This window comes from Mizuhopecten yessoensis, unplaced genomic scaffold (assembly GCF_002113885.1).
Source record: "Mizuhopecten yessoensis strain PY_sf001 unplaced genomic scaffold, ASM211388v2 scaffold3311, whole genome shotgun sequence".
Classification (NCBI taxonomy): Eukaryota; Metazoa; Mollusca; class Bivalvia; order Pectinida; family Pectinidae; genus Mizuhopecten; species Mizuhopecten yessoensis.
Genome location: NW_018404981.1, coordinates 523,194 through 538,181, shown reverse-complemented (window position 1 = coordinate 538,181; position 14,988 = coordinate 523,194). Strand labels below are relative to the sequence as shown.

The 14,988-nt window shown below is 36.1% G+C and overlaps 1 protein-coding gene across 1 annotated transcript in view; it reads right to left on the bottom strand.

Annotated features, from left to right (window-relative positions):
- Positions 1 to 9,926: 9,926 nt before the first annotated feature.
- LOC110447314 overlaps positions 9,927 to 14,988 on the bottom strand; it is a 16,111-nt gene continuing 11,049 nt past the window's right edge. Inside the window, exons 2-4 of the mRNA XM_021492922.1 lie at positions 12,480 to 12,802; positions 11,068 to 11,175; positions 9,927 to 10,413 (exon numbers count right to left, since the gene is read on the bottom strand). Coding sequence (XP_021348597.1) covers positions 10,060 to 10,413; positions 11,068 to 11,175; positions 12,480 to 12,802 — 785 coding nt within the window. The 3' untranslated portion in view covers positions 9,927 to 10,059. The remainder of the gene's footprint in view (positions 10,414 to 11,067; positions 11,176 to 12,479; positions 12,803 to 14,988) is intronic.

The window sequence follows — 14,988 nt, the reverse complement described above, 5'->3', positions numbered from 1 at the left end:
TATAGTATTCATGGAAATTCAACTGCAACATTAATTGTATCCACTGTTTTGCGACAGATTGTGGCACGGTAACTTTAATCACTAATTATGATCAGGATGCTCCTTAAATTAATATGATACATGTATAGCCGGAGTTTCCTCAATGCCCTGTCTGGTCTATCTGTCAAAATGTCTAAGTCTGGTGTCAGAGCCAGAGGAAACTCGGGCTAACCTATATATTGTCTGTTTCTATGTGTTATTCAGTCTATCATATTGGTAGACATAAGTATGTTCTTTAAGTTTCATTTTTCATCATTGAAGCATAAACAGATTTTAATATTTTTACAAAAATGTTTCTATAAAACACAGTACATGTGATGTTTCTATTTCTAATTCAATGTTAAATGTTTTAATTTATTTATTGATTTTACACAAAATCTTGTTAATGTTTTCTGTCGACGTCCCCACTTTGTGAGGTAATTGAACATGTTGAGTATTTATAATATATTTATTTTTTAAATTGTGCATTATGATGGGATAATAATTATTGGCACAGGTTTAACACAGTCATGTCAATGTTGAAATTTGAATGTTATATACATTTAAAAATATTTCTCCATTGTATTTTCATGATTGTATGTTTTCCTGACAGCTCAAGGGTTTTATTGATGACAAAGTTTGTTTTGAATTGAAAGACAAAAACTTGGTCATACTTAAAAAGATATCAATCTCAAATAAACAAAATTCAAACAGACTGATTGCTTTTGATTACCTTTGAGGTTTAATCCTTGCATGATATAATGAGTGTTGAGTTGAATTATAGGAGTCTTTTGAAAAATTTCTGTTGGCAAACATATATACATGGTCCGCGGGAGCATTTTGTAACTTCATTGTAAATGAGCTAATCTCTAATACTAAGGAACAGCGGTGTCAACATAACTAGCTTCCAATTTGTATCAAAGGTATGGTTTCAGCTTGAGCTAACAGATTCCCGAGGTATTGTGTGTATTTTTATTTCATGTTGACAGAACAACAGGTCTGACATTATGTACATGTATACGTAATATGTGAAATGGAATTCTACAACATTTTGAACCCAGTCGTTAAGTACCTTAGTCAGATGTATTTAAGTTAATCAATACAGTTATTTCTCAAATCAATAGTATTTGGAATTATTTATCATTTTTAAAAGATGTTAGTGTTTCTGGCCTAACCAGATGAGGATTTTGAACTTCTATACATGTATACATTTAAAGTTAATTTATGAATTTTATTTTTTTATTTTTTTTTTAAATATTGTACCTGTACCTTTTTTGTGTTTATGACTCGTTAAGCTTACAATGCAGATTTGGAACAACTGGACTTGGACACTGTAAAATTTGTGTAAATCTCCCGAAATCAGTGCTGTCTCAGATCAATATATTTATGTAAAATCACCATGATCTTACCTAATCATACCATTCCGATTCAAATAAAACATCTTGATTTTGAACATTGTAAACTAATTTGTAAAACATTGTCTGATATGACCCTGAAATAAAAGTTGGAGAAAATAAAGACCTAATATAGTTTGTTTTAAAAGACTGTACATTTGTTTTAAAGGACTAGGGGCGATATTGGGTCAATTCATTCATTATATCTTTCATGAAAAAAAAAATCGTTTAGATATTTCTGCCTTGATGAGGCATCCCTATTCTTTATCAGGGCCATGCAAATGTTTTTCATATGTATGTCAACTCTTCATGTATAATGCATTTTACAAACAGCCAGCATCAGCTGCAGATACATATCTATATATACACACTCTCGGGTAACGGAGTTCTACTGTTCAATATGTATTCCTCCGTCACACCAAGATGTTAAAGGTCTCTGAAATTTTTGTCGCCAGCAGATTATTGATTGGAATATCGAACAGAGGTATGATGTTATCAAGCTTTGTCATCAGTGATTCAGGTACCAGTACACAACAATATACTCTGGAACAATGAACAGGACATCATGTAACTTTGATGTTATAATGACAGGTTCAATAGTGCTAGATTACATTATTGATAATATAGACCTACAGGAATGCGGTACAGCATGTACTTTTATGTCAAGATGATTTAAACACTTCAAAAGTTTTCTTTTATTTCATTGAAGTTCTGGTATGGTTTTTTAACTCGAAATTATTTTAATTGCAAGTAGCAACTTGCACATCACAATCTGAATATTTATTTGATTTCTTGTTATTTTTCATTTGTCTGAAAAAAACACCTTTCTTATTTTCAAACCTAAAGTCATCCGTGTGTATATATGTAAAATGTATCCAAAACCTATACGCCTGAACAATTTAAATTCCGGAATGTATATCAATTTGTAACAAATTGATAAATAAATCTTTAATCAGAAAATGACAGGTAGAAAACTCTTATTGCATACATATATAATGACATTTAGATTGCTTTACAAAAACATTCTTTACATGTTGTGTCGGGCTGCAGGTACATGTAGGCCTACAGGTACACAGAATGTTGTGTCAGGCTCAAGGTACATGTAGGCCTACTGGGACACAGAATGTTAGGTCAGGCTCGTGTTACATGTAGGCCTACTGGGACACAGAATGTTGTGTCGGGCTGCAGGTACTTGTAGGCCTACTGGGACACAGAATGTTATGTCAGGCTCAAGGTACATGAAGGTCTACAGGTACACAGAATGTTGTCTCAGGCTCCAGTTACATGTAGGCCTACTGGGACACGGAATGTTGTGTCAGGCTCAAGGTACATCTAGGCATACAGGGACACAGAATTATATGTCAGACTCCAGGTACATGTAGGCCTACTGAGACAGAGAATGTTGTGTGAGACTCCTGGTACATGTAGGCCTACTGGGACACAGAATGTTGTGTCAGACTCCAGGTACTTGTAGGCCTACAGGGACACAGAATGTTGTGTAAGAGTTTCGGTGCATGTAGGCCTTCAGGGACACAGAATGTTGTGTCAGACTTCAGGTACATGTGGGCCTACATAGACAAAGAATGTTGTGTCAGACTTCAGGTACATGTAGGCCTACAGGGAAACAGAATGTTGGGGCAGGCTCCAGGGACATGTAGGCCTACATAGCCAAAGAATGTTGTGTCAGACTGCAGGTACATGTAGGCCTTCATAGACAAAGAATGTTCTGTCAGACTTCAGGTACATGTAGGCCTACATAGACAAAGAATGTTGTGTCAGACTCCTGGTACATGTAGGCCTACTTGGACACAGAATGTTGTGTCAGACTCCAGGTACTTGTAGGCCTACAGGGACACAGAATGTTGTGTAAGAGTTTCGGTGCATGTAGGCCTTCAGGGACAGAGAATGTTGTGTCAGGCTCCAGGTACATGTAGGCCTACAGGGAAACAGAATGTTGGGGCAGGCTCCAGGTACATGTAGGCCTACTGGGACACAGAATGTTGGGTCAGGCTTAAGGTACATGTAGGCCTACTGGGACACAGAATGTTGTGTCAGACTCAAGGTACATGTAGGCCTACTGGGACAGAGAATGTTGTGTCAGACTCCAGGTACATGTAGGCCTACAGGGACAGAGAATGTTGTGTCAGGCTCCAGTTACATGTAGGCCTACTAGTGTATCTATAAAGTCCTACCTAAAGCAATTAGGTTTTAACACTTGAAAGTCAGTATCGAACTACCACGGAATTAGATTATCTAAGTCGAGGGAACTACTTAAGTTTATTAAAAGGTGTATTAAACCCAAATACAATGTAGTCCCGACAATTTACAGTACGGTATAACTTAATCTAGGATGGTCATTGACAAATCTGTCTATGAGGAAACCAGCGTTTCCTGATGATTGCAAATTATACCATGCTAATAAGTAGATCTCTGCTGAAGGATCCCTGTCCCACTGCACTGTGGTTTTTTCAGTAACCTCCCCTTAACTTAACTTCCGTCGACAAGGTAGCTCAGTCTGTTACGATAATAAAGTAATCTGAAATTCAGGATTCAAATCTGGGTCTAGCCCTGTGGTGTGTTTTTGTAATATTAAGCTTATTTTATGGTTATTTTTTTCATAAAAGTCCCGCAATGTGTAGGCCAAGTGGTTAAGGCGTCTTACATTCTGCTTCCACTAGCCCTCCATCACTGGGTCACGGGTTCGAGACCTACGTTGGGCAGTCGCCTGGTACTGGCCATAGGTAGGTGGTTTTTCTCCTGGAGCTCTGGCTTTCCTCCTCCGCCACCAAAACCTGGCACGTCCTTAAATGACCATAGCCGTTAATAGGACATAAAACACAAACAAACCAAAAACGAATCTGGGTCTAGCCCCGTGGTGTGTTTTTGTTACACTCAGAACACTGTTTCAATAATATTTTATTTATTTTGCTGTTATTTTTTTTCTTTTAAGTTCCACAACGTGTGAATGATTTATTAAAGCTATATTCATGCCGGAAAAAACAGTTTCCAGTGCAAAGTTACAGTTTTTGACGGTAGTACGAGGGTCCTTAAGTTACTTATTAAGTGTCGTCTGTATTTGGTTAGAGCCTTCTTATTTTGATTTTAAAAATGGTGTCTTTACTTGTAATGAAACGATGATAAGAGTTACTAGAATACAGAATCCTATCCGGACTCTCTTGAGATCTATTTGTCAACATTGACAGATACAATGTTTTCTTTGTCTCCCGAGGGGCCAGTATAAATCTAGCTTCAGAAATCTGTAAAAATATTAATCACTTAAAAATTCACATGAATTTGAAACATGGAATCTATGCTGTCCCCCAGTATATTTTAAAATTAAAGATAATAAAAGGTTGGTCTGATTAGAGCTTGTCACATAAGAAATATAGTACATATACATTTCCAAAGTTTAAACAGTTATAAATGTCACTTATCAATATGGGTATAATGTATTTTGAATACAGTACAGGTAAGAAATGAACAGGTAGATGTGGCGGTCAGTGTACCTGTTCCAGACTTCTATCATCCAGATCAATCATACACTAGCTCTTATGAAAGATTACTTATTCATAATACAGCTGGCTTGATCACTCTACCACCCGGCTATCTGTCACTTTGATCACAGAGCCCTATTGAAGTGACCCTATGGTAGGCTGATCCCCTTGAAAAATATAATTACCATTTACTGTATTCGTTTTCCAAGTCAAAATGAGAAAATGTACGCTAAGTCCAGTGACCCCAACCCCACACATGAATTTAAAAACCTAATGTGAAATACCACTATATTATATATACAACATCATTATCTTATACTCTGGAGCCACTAGTGGAGTAGGAAACGTGGCTCATATATTCCAGGTTGCATTTTTTATTTTGACTTCATTTAATATTTTGGTATCATACATGTATTATCAGATAAATTCAGTCATTAATTTGCTATTATTTATCATATACAAACACGATTTTTTGTTATATTCCATCAATAAATAATAGCATACCAAGAATTTGCTCAAGTGTATAATGAAATCAGATTGTGTCTCTTCATGATTTTTTTTAATACTGTTATTATTGTAAGTATAACAATTGATTATAAATTCATATTTATATAGTTAGTTTCTTAAAATAAAATCAGCTGAGTATTATAAAAGATCTTTTGAACACTTCTTTAGAGAATTTTCATCCACCCTCAAAGGTAAGAGTTCAGGAAATAAAACCCTGTCCATCTTGATGAAAGATGAGTGTGCTATCCATTGCACTGCTCGATCACCCATTAGCTATCACGACACAATATTGATCTGGACCGATGTCTAGTAGAAGCTAGAGAGGATACTCTAGGGGAGGAAACTCTGGTAGGTAAAACTAGGGGAGGAAACTCTGGTAGATAAAACTAGGGTAAGAAACTTTGGTAGATAAAACTAGGGGTGGAAACTCTGGTAGGTAAAAATAGGGAAGGAAACTTTGGTAGATAAAACTAGGGGAGGAAACTCAGGTAGATAAAACTAGGGGAGGAAACTTTGGTAGATAAAACTAGGGGCGGGAAACTCTGGCAGATAAAACTAGGGGCGGGAAACTCTGGCAGATAAAACTAGGGGTGGAAACTTTGGTAGATAAAACTAGGGGAAGAAACTCAAGTAGATAAAACTAGGGGAGGAAACTTTGGTAGATAAAACTAGGGGAGGAGACTCTGGTAGATAAAACTAGGGAGGAAACTTTGGTTGATAAAACTAGGGGTGGAAACTCTGGGGGAGGAAACTCTGGTAGATAAAACTAGGGGAGGAAACTCTGGTAGATAAAACTAGGGGAGGACATTCTGGTAGACAAAACTAGGGGAGGAAACTCTGATAGACAACAACAAAATAAACAGGCTTTTGATGTTTTGTGTTAGGTGAAAATGCATAAATTTATAATCGAAAACATGCCACAACATAGCAGGACCAATGATGTGTGATCAGTAAAGAAGGTTTATATCAGATAAAAAGGTAGATGTTAGATTAGAGAAGTTTTGCTTGCATAAAAGATTATAAATTATATGACAAGACTAAATTTCTGTTTATAAAATGCAGCGATATATATTAGATATTCTCATATCTAGATTACACAGGTTTGTGTTGGACCGTTTAAAGGTAAACAGGGTTTAAGATTGTATTGAGAAAATGTTGTTTACATTATGATAATTTGCATTATGGTTTTCATTTTATATTGATAGACTGTCTATTTTATTTAATCACATGACAAGATAAGCAACTTGTTAAATACTGTCATGAATGTTTAAATCCAGAATCCCTGCACAGAACTTAATTGTTGTCTTTGTCAATTCATTCTTGTTTTGTAGCATTAATGATCCATTAGATACAAGAATTCAGATGATTTTTAACCAAGCATGTTTTGTTTTTAAATTATTATAATGTATCTTTTTTTAAATAACAGTGGTGACTTTATGTATGGCCTTTTTAATTTGTATATTTATTTCACAAATATATGTATACACATATAGCGTCGAAATTAAGTGCAGACAAGGTATCACATAACCTAAACTTACCTGAAGAAAGAGAACTAGAAAATGTATCCCCCACAAATCCGGAGTGTAAACTTTGACGTCCAGCACAGTAGTATTGTGCTAAATGCTGTAGACACCATAGTCAATCTCTTACGTGCCATGAATTGATACCGTATAATGTATTGTATGTACCTCACTCAAATTTTGTGGTTCAAGTTTGAATTACAATGGATTGTGCCTAAAATATGTTGTGTTTTTTTTCTGTATGATGATGACCATGTGCTCTTTTTTTTCTTGAAACTTTTGTTGTAAGTTAAAAATGTTTTGTTTTTTGCCATTTACAAGTATAATATGGAGGTGGTTTACAATAACAAGATGAAAATAATTCAATGAAATGAAAGATTGTTATTACATAGAAGTAGATTTTCTTTCAAAACCTGTACTTGTTGAGCAAAAAGGGTACTTTCTCTTTTCTAATATTTAGCACTCAAAGTTCATCTTCAAAATGGTTTTTTGTAACAACCCAGAATAATAAGATGCGTGCTTTTAGTTGCAATTTTGTATCTCCGACCTACAACATATTTCATTTAAAGTCAGAGCTGTACAAAACATTTAGGATGATTTTCATAAATCGACATTTTTTGGTGAGAAAAAAATCACCAAAAAAATGTCATTGCCAAGAATGTATACAGATATTATGGAAAACCTGTTACCTCTGACTATCATCAACTTGTCGTTTTGACTTCATACATATTGTCTTCAATGCTAAGTCACAATTAATGTTGTGTGTTGTCAGAAATCTTACATTAAGATGTCGTGTGTTGTCATAAGTATATGAAATCACAATGTCCTTATGTCATGTCTAATGTCATAAGTCTGACATTACAGTGATTGTTACACAACAGTACATGGTTACGTTCACAGTTAACCCTTATAGTCAGTTCTCCATATCAAAGTCTACAGGTGTTTTTTTAATCATGATTTTTTATATAGTAAAAATACTATTTCATTTCCTGTGTATTTACTCACATTGAACTGAAAAATAACTGTTGTTGGTAAATATTTTTCGATCTCACAAAATGTTGCAATATCTATATACATGTATTTGTATGTATTGTTTGTACAGTTGGTGTGCTGACTTTGTTCAGTTTTACCAGGTGAGTTAGACAAAACAAATATACACTATGCCTAATCTAGGATTGTCTCAAAACTGTGACGGTCATGTTCAGCCTGCTCCCCAAGCTCAGACAAGGCATTCAGCTTAGGTTAAATCTTATGTGTTCCGGGCCCTTTTTAAGGAGTCCTGAACCAGCAAACCATTTTATGTAAGGTTTACTTTGTTAACAAATGTCCAAATAGTATTTCTTTGCTCTATGCATTTCTCCGATATATCTAATTAACTTCTGTAATTAATGTAATTAAAATTGTTCTGTTCTTAAAGGAATCCTATAATTCCTTTCACGTTTGAAACATTGTGATATTACCAACTAAATACAATTTGTATTATATTAGTCTAGCATACACAGACTGTACCACAGGGACCTGATAATTTGTTACAGATATATTATGGACCTAAACTATGGTATTCAGAATACTTTTTTATGTTTTCAGGGGTGGCATTTTTACCGAAAGTTGATCTAAACCCCTAAAATGTATAAAAGTACTCTGAATACCTTAGTTTAGGTCCAAATATAGCTGAAACAAATTTTTAAGACCATGTGGACTGTACATGTACTGGCATGTAATATGCAGACTTGCTGTCAAAATCTTCTGGTTCCGTGTTTACAGGGCCACAGGGTGATATCTGCAGAAATGTTGGAACATAGAGTGAAATAACATTGTATAATTTACACTGTACAATTTACACTGTAAAACTCTCTGTGTAATCAGCTGTCGTCCCACCATTTCTACATAAATCTAGACTAGGGAATATAGAACTGTTGTCAAACGTGACTGGAGGGGATAGTAAATGTTCACCGTATTCCGTCCGTAACACACTCTTTTTTTTTCTTTTTTTTTCTTTATATGTTTTCTTGAAATGTATATAAACACAGGTATCCTAAGTATATATTTGTAAAATTGAGTCGGTCAAATAAAGGAATAATAATAATTCGTGTTTTTATATTCTATCCCATTACCAGGTAAATACATATTTTGTTTTCTCTGATATTTGGAATGTATGATTTCCTTTTCAGTAAATTGTAGCGATAAAGTTAAATAGCTCACCCTGCAGTTCTTGACGACAGTTGCCCCCTGTGAACCACTCTACCAGCAATAGGAGTGCTCTCAGACCTTCATATGGCATTAAATATGGAGAGAGAGAGACAGAGAGAGAAAGATAGTTCAACTGAATTATCACCTCATAACCGGATGACGAAAATAGAAAAATGTTCCTTAAATAACAAGAATTGTAAGAAGTATTATTTATTGACAATAAAACATACATATTATATTAAATAAAAGCATTCATGTCGAATTTGATGTCTCAGTATTAAAAATCTAAGCATTAATTTAGAATCATAACACTTGTTCTTTCTAATTGATCCTTAACTGCATCATATACCTTACTAGACTTATATTAATAAACATTTCCTTTCGCAACCTTTCTCTCTCTCTCTCTCTCTCTCTCTCTCTTTCAACAAACCATACTTATTAAGCATTGCTGTTCCTAACAACATCTGGAAATCACAAAGCGATTAACCTGCCATCGAATATAAAAAGTGGGCATATCCATAACGAAACGGCAGAAGGGAAATAACTCTTATAAAAAGTTATACTCAAGACGAAACATACGAAGTAAATGTTTCAAACGTCAAGACTACAAAGCTGTCTATTTAGCGTGCATGTTATATATTTTCAGTAAATATTTTTGTTGGGTTAACTTGATTATTTTGGGGGATTCATTTTGGAATAGACAGTGGCGGATCCTGAGGGTTTTACCATTGTCCTCAATGTTCCCCCACATGACCCCCCCCCCCCCCCCCTGGAAATTAGTAAAAAAAAACAGATAGGTCTCTGGATCCGCCACTGATAGATGCCTTTCGTTTTCATTGAAAAACGGTGTTTAGTTGTATAACTTATTCATCGATATTAATATTTTAAACATTTAAAGCGTATTTCATTTATTTGGTTGCAATCTGACATCAGATGCTACTGCAGAATACTAATACGAAATTCGATGATGGATTTGACATGAGTCAGTGACGTTCGAACCCCTCGCAACACTATATACGCCATTTCTTGGAAATCGCTAACGCTTAATGTTCCGAGTGCCTCAAACGCACCACGTGATCTGGTATAGAAATCTGTCAAGCTCATGAAAGTCTGTGAAACTGAATCCACATCGAGAAGAAAACACAACACATCATATTGTTTATGAATTAATCTGTCGATATCATTGGCTGGAAATCGGTATCGTCGATGATCTGCACTGCCGAGTGTTAACATTTCTAGTGCGATCACACTCAGCTGAAGGTCCTCGTAACATTGCTGCAGCTGAAACACCTGGAATACATATGTGTTGCTTTTAAATATACGACAAGTTTTATCACAGGACCAATGTGCAATTTATGTGTACACCAATACCATATCATATACTACGAAATCTCTAATTATCGTGGGTTTTTTAATTTCGTTAATTTCGTGGGTACTCGTCATCCACGAATTCATACATGTAGTTTCACGAAGTTATTACAGGTTTGACATAGAGCTTTTCCTCGTATGAAAAGGTACTTGTAATCCACGAATTCCTGCCCCCACAAAATTTTGTTTTTTGTCAAACCACGAAATTTGGACCCCACGATAATATCTGATTGAAACGTATTTCAAATATGAACTCATGCAATATTCAATATGACGTTTTCTCATTCATATGTAACATCATATTTATCATAACAAAAGCCCACAACTGTTTTATTGTATGCTCCGTTCCGTAATTACACTCCTCGTAGCAGAATGTAATTTACGGAACGGAGCGAAGATGAAGATATGGTTCTGATCAGATTGCGTTTTCTGCCATGTACCTTTACAGGTTTCACACCTTCCGTCTTGGATGATTGAACAATGCTCGATATGGATACCTGTACTGGGAGTATTTTAACTAGCCAAGTTATCCCTTCATGGTTCAGTAGCCTCCGCACAAAGTCGGTTTATGCTTACATTCGTAGTACAGAGGTTCTGTACGGTACATCTTGGAAACCCCTCGTAGAACACTTCACCCAGCAACTCGTCCAGGCCGTCACAGTGCGCATGCGTGGTCGGTATCGTCTTCAAGAACAGAAACACAGGTACGAATTCATTGCTTAATCATTTACATTGAAGCCAATACGAACACTACAGCGACCTAATATCTCAATCAGAGTATACAAGTTTTAAGATTAACATCCAATAATTTAATCTTGCTTGTAACAATCATTTTCATTGGCTTAAAAATTTATGTTATCAGCCCATAACGTAATGTGTGTATAGATTAGGTATACTACTTACGCCGACTCGATAAGAAAAATCACACACGCGATCTCAAGTAAACTCTCCGAATACATACTTAAAAACTATACGTTGGTGTCCCTAATCCTATCATTACCTCTTTTGCTGTAACCCATCTTTAACATCTTATATATATATACATATATAAATTTGTATTAGGTTATTACGTGACACATTCATTTTGTACATATATTTATCTGTTACGGAAAGGACGTAAGTAAGTTGCAATTACTTTTGTCCAATCCATTTGTCTTTTGTTGCAATAAAATTGATTTAAACTAAACATAACGTAAAAAAATGACGTCGCCGTTTGTAAGGTTGCTTTTGGCTGATACAGCGGCGCAATAATTTCTTAGATAAAAGAGTCCATCAATAAAAGTGGATTTCCACAGGGATTGTGTATAGTAGATTAAATTATAAGGGTCAACTTGAATATATTTTTCATGTTATGGAGCTATAATACAAAAAACCGGAGTGTACTCTCATCATTAACCGCTTCGTGGTTTATTTAGAGTACTCTCCGGGTTTTTTTGTGTTATATCTCCATAACATGAAAAAGAAAAATATTTTTATCATGAAGAAGTTCGGGAAAAGAAACATGCCTAAACATAACAACACTTATTGCAAAATATGTAATGTTCCAATGATTCGAATATTATCATTTTATAACTACAATGTCTTCTTGCAATTTAGATAAGTGGTTTCCTTAAATCACATTTGATTCTATTTAAAATAAGTACTAGCGAACCTTGTTTAAAATCGCACACCGTTGGTTCCGAGAAAAAATCTTACAACTTATTTCTGCATATAAAAACAAAAATTTCCTGAAACCTTTTCAGTTTCTTTCCAGAACTCCCGATAAGGTGAACCTAAACTTTAAAATCCGGAACGATTTTCCGCACGTCACTGTAAGCTTGACGGAAACGTCCGAGTGCTTTTCCGTACATGTAGGTATCACTCGTCACATCCCGGTAGATTCCGTAACTACCTATTGATGAAGGGTACCAGAATCAGCCGAGGTTAGCCGAATGGTGTAGGTGTGACGGAAATTTCCGGGTGATTTTCTAATTGATGTGCCGACTTACCGTGTACATGTCAGCGTGCATGTAGTTCCTAGAGGTAGAACGAGGCAGAGAACAGGGCATGCTTTCTCCCAGTGTCATCAATGCTGAGTTGACAATTTCAATCGTGTCCTTAAGTGCGATGAGAGAAGACGAAAGTATACGTCGAATATCATAAACCGGAAGTACAATGTTGGCAGGCATTCTGACGATATCGTGAAGCACCGGAAGAGGGTTGGCAGTGCAGGGATGATTCCAGCGATGGCTGCTCAAGTTGCGTTTCGATCTCCTCACAGGTCGTTGATGTGTGCATGGCAGAAGCAACACAACGAAAATCATTCTCAGGTCTGAAATAATGGTTGAAAACTTATAAGTTGGTTTTATCAGATGAAATAAATCAATGAAAATATATCTGGCGGGATGATGCTAAAGAAAACATGAAAAAATACTGAATCCATACAGCAATAGGTAAGGGTAACAATTACTGCAGGTAAAGTGGACGGCCCATCAACACATCAACGTCACGTGGCCACACGGAAGAAAAGGGACAAACAGGAGAAGTGCCAAAGAAGTGACATTATAAATAAAACATCGAGAAGCGACTGACAAACCTTTGGCAGTGGATGTGTATAGAAAGGTTTGCTAGCCCTCGGCCACTGTCTTAATTTATGTGTCTTAATACTTAAACATAAACGATATCGCGATAGATGTAATCTTATCATAAATAATAAAGAAGATTTTATTTACTTCATTGTTCCATGCCATTGTGCTGTACGTCGAATGTGTAAAAAAATAAATTAAGATCTGATCTGAATTAGATCGGACGATCCTTATCGACTGTGTTGTTGTTTTTTGAGTTACATTCTTTGTGCACGTCCTTGTAAACTACGTCTCTGGCCCTTGTATTAACGTCTAGAGTCCGATGACGACGGTTTCCGTTGATGGTTGGGTCACTCGCATAATTAAGTCAAGGGTCATTTTGAAGAGTCAAGAACTGGCCACGGTAGATGACCCTTCACCTGGTACATTACTCCGACAGCGGGCTAACCGGATGTATCTTCGGAAACACAACCGAAACGACGGTGAAGACAACAGAGAAAGAATAATTTCCCAGTTTTTGAAATTGGACATGTAAACAAAGCAAAGAAGTTACATAAACATTAAAGACGCTCTTTCCCAAGGAAAATGAATAATTAGAATGATAGCTTTCCGAAGAATCATAAAAGAAGCATGATTTTTTTTCCAGAGGAAGCATGGGTACTTATAGAGATAACTGTCCCAAGAAAGCATACATGTTTATGATGACTACTTGCACGAGTTCAAACCAAATTTCATGTTCAGAGACCTGAGAAAATAAACCTACAGCGGTATCATAAATAAGTGGAGACACATACAAACTATTAGTTCTGGATTTTGAAATCACTTTTTGTTACAGAGTTATCTATCCTGGCACAGCACTGTGTATGGAAATTTGAGGTTTTCAGACTATAAGCAGGCAAAGTTACCAATAAACAAAAAAACGAACTGTATACACTACTTTTTCTTCCAGTGCAATTTGTATATTGAAAGGTCTTTTTTATTAATTCTGAAATGTCATTGATATTTCACTTCTACCGGAGGAATGAAAGAGAGAGATCCAAAGGCTAATCTAAACTGAAACATTTTAGTGACATCTTCAGTCCAGGATATGATATGATCGACTTCTTGTTTTCATTGGGTTGTCTCTGTCTAGGATATGATCGACTTCTTGTTTACATTTGGTTGTCGCTGTCTAGGATATGATCGACTTCTTGTTTTCATGGTGTTGTCTCTGTCTAGGATATGATCGACTTCCTGTTTACACGGGATTGTCTCTGTCTAGGATATGATCGACTTCCTGTCTACACGGGGTTGTCTCTGTCTAGGATATGATCGACTTCCTGTTTACACGGGCTTGTCTCTGTCAAGGATATGATCGACTTCCTGTTTACACGGGGTTGTCTCTGTCTAGGATATGATCGACCTCTTGTTAACATGGGGTTGTCTCTGTCAAGGATATGATCGACTTCCTGTTTACACGGGATTGTCTCTGTCTAGGATATGATCGACTTCCTGTTTACATGGTGTTGTCTCTGTCTAGAATATGACCGACTTCCTGTTTACATTTGGTTGTCTCTGTCTAGGATAAGATCGATTTCCTGTTTACACGGGATTGTCTCTGTCTAGAATATGACCGACTTCCTGTTTACATTGGGTTGTCTCTGTCTAGGATATGATCGACTCTCTGTTTACATGGTGTTGCATCTGTCTAGGATATGATCGACTTCCTGTTTACACGGGTTGTCTCTGTCTAGGATATGATCAACTTCCTGTTTACACGGGGTTGTCTCTGTCTAGGATATGATCGACTTCTTGTTAACATGGTGTTGTCTCTGTCTAGAATATGACCGACTTCCTGTTTACATTGGGTTGTCTCTGTCTAGGATATGATCGACTCTCTGTTTACATGGTGTTGCATCTGTCTAGGATATGATCGACTTCCTGTTTACACGGG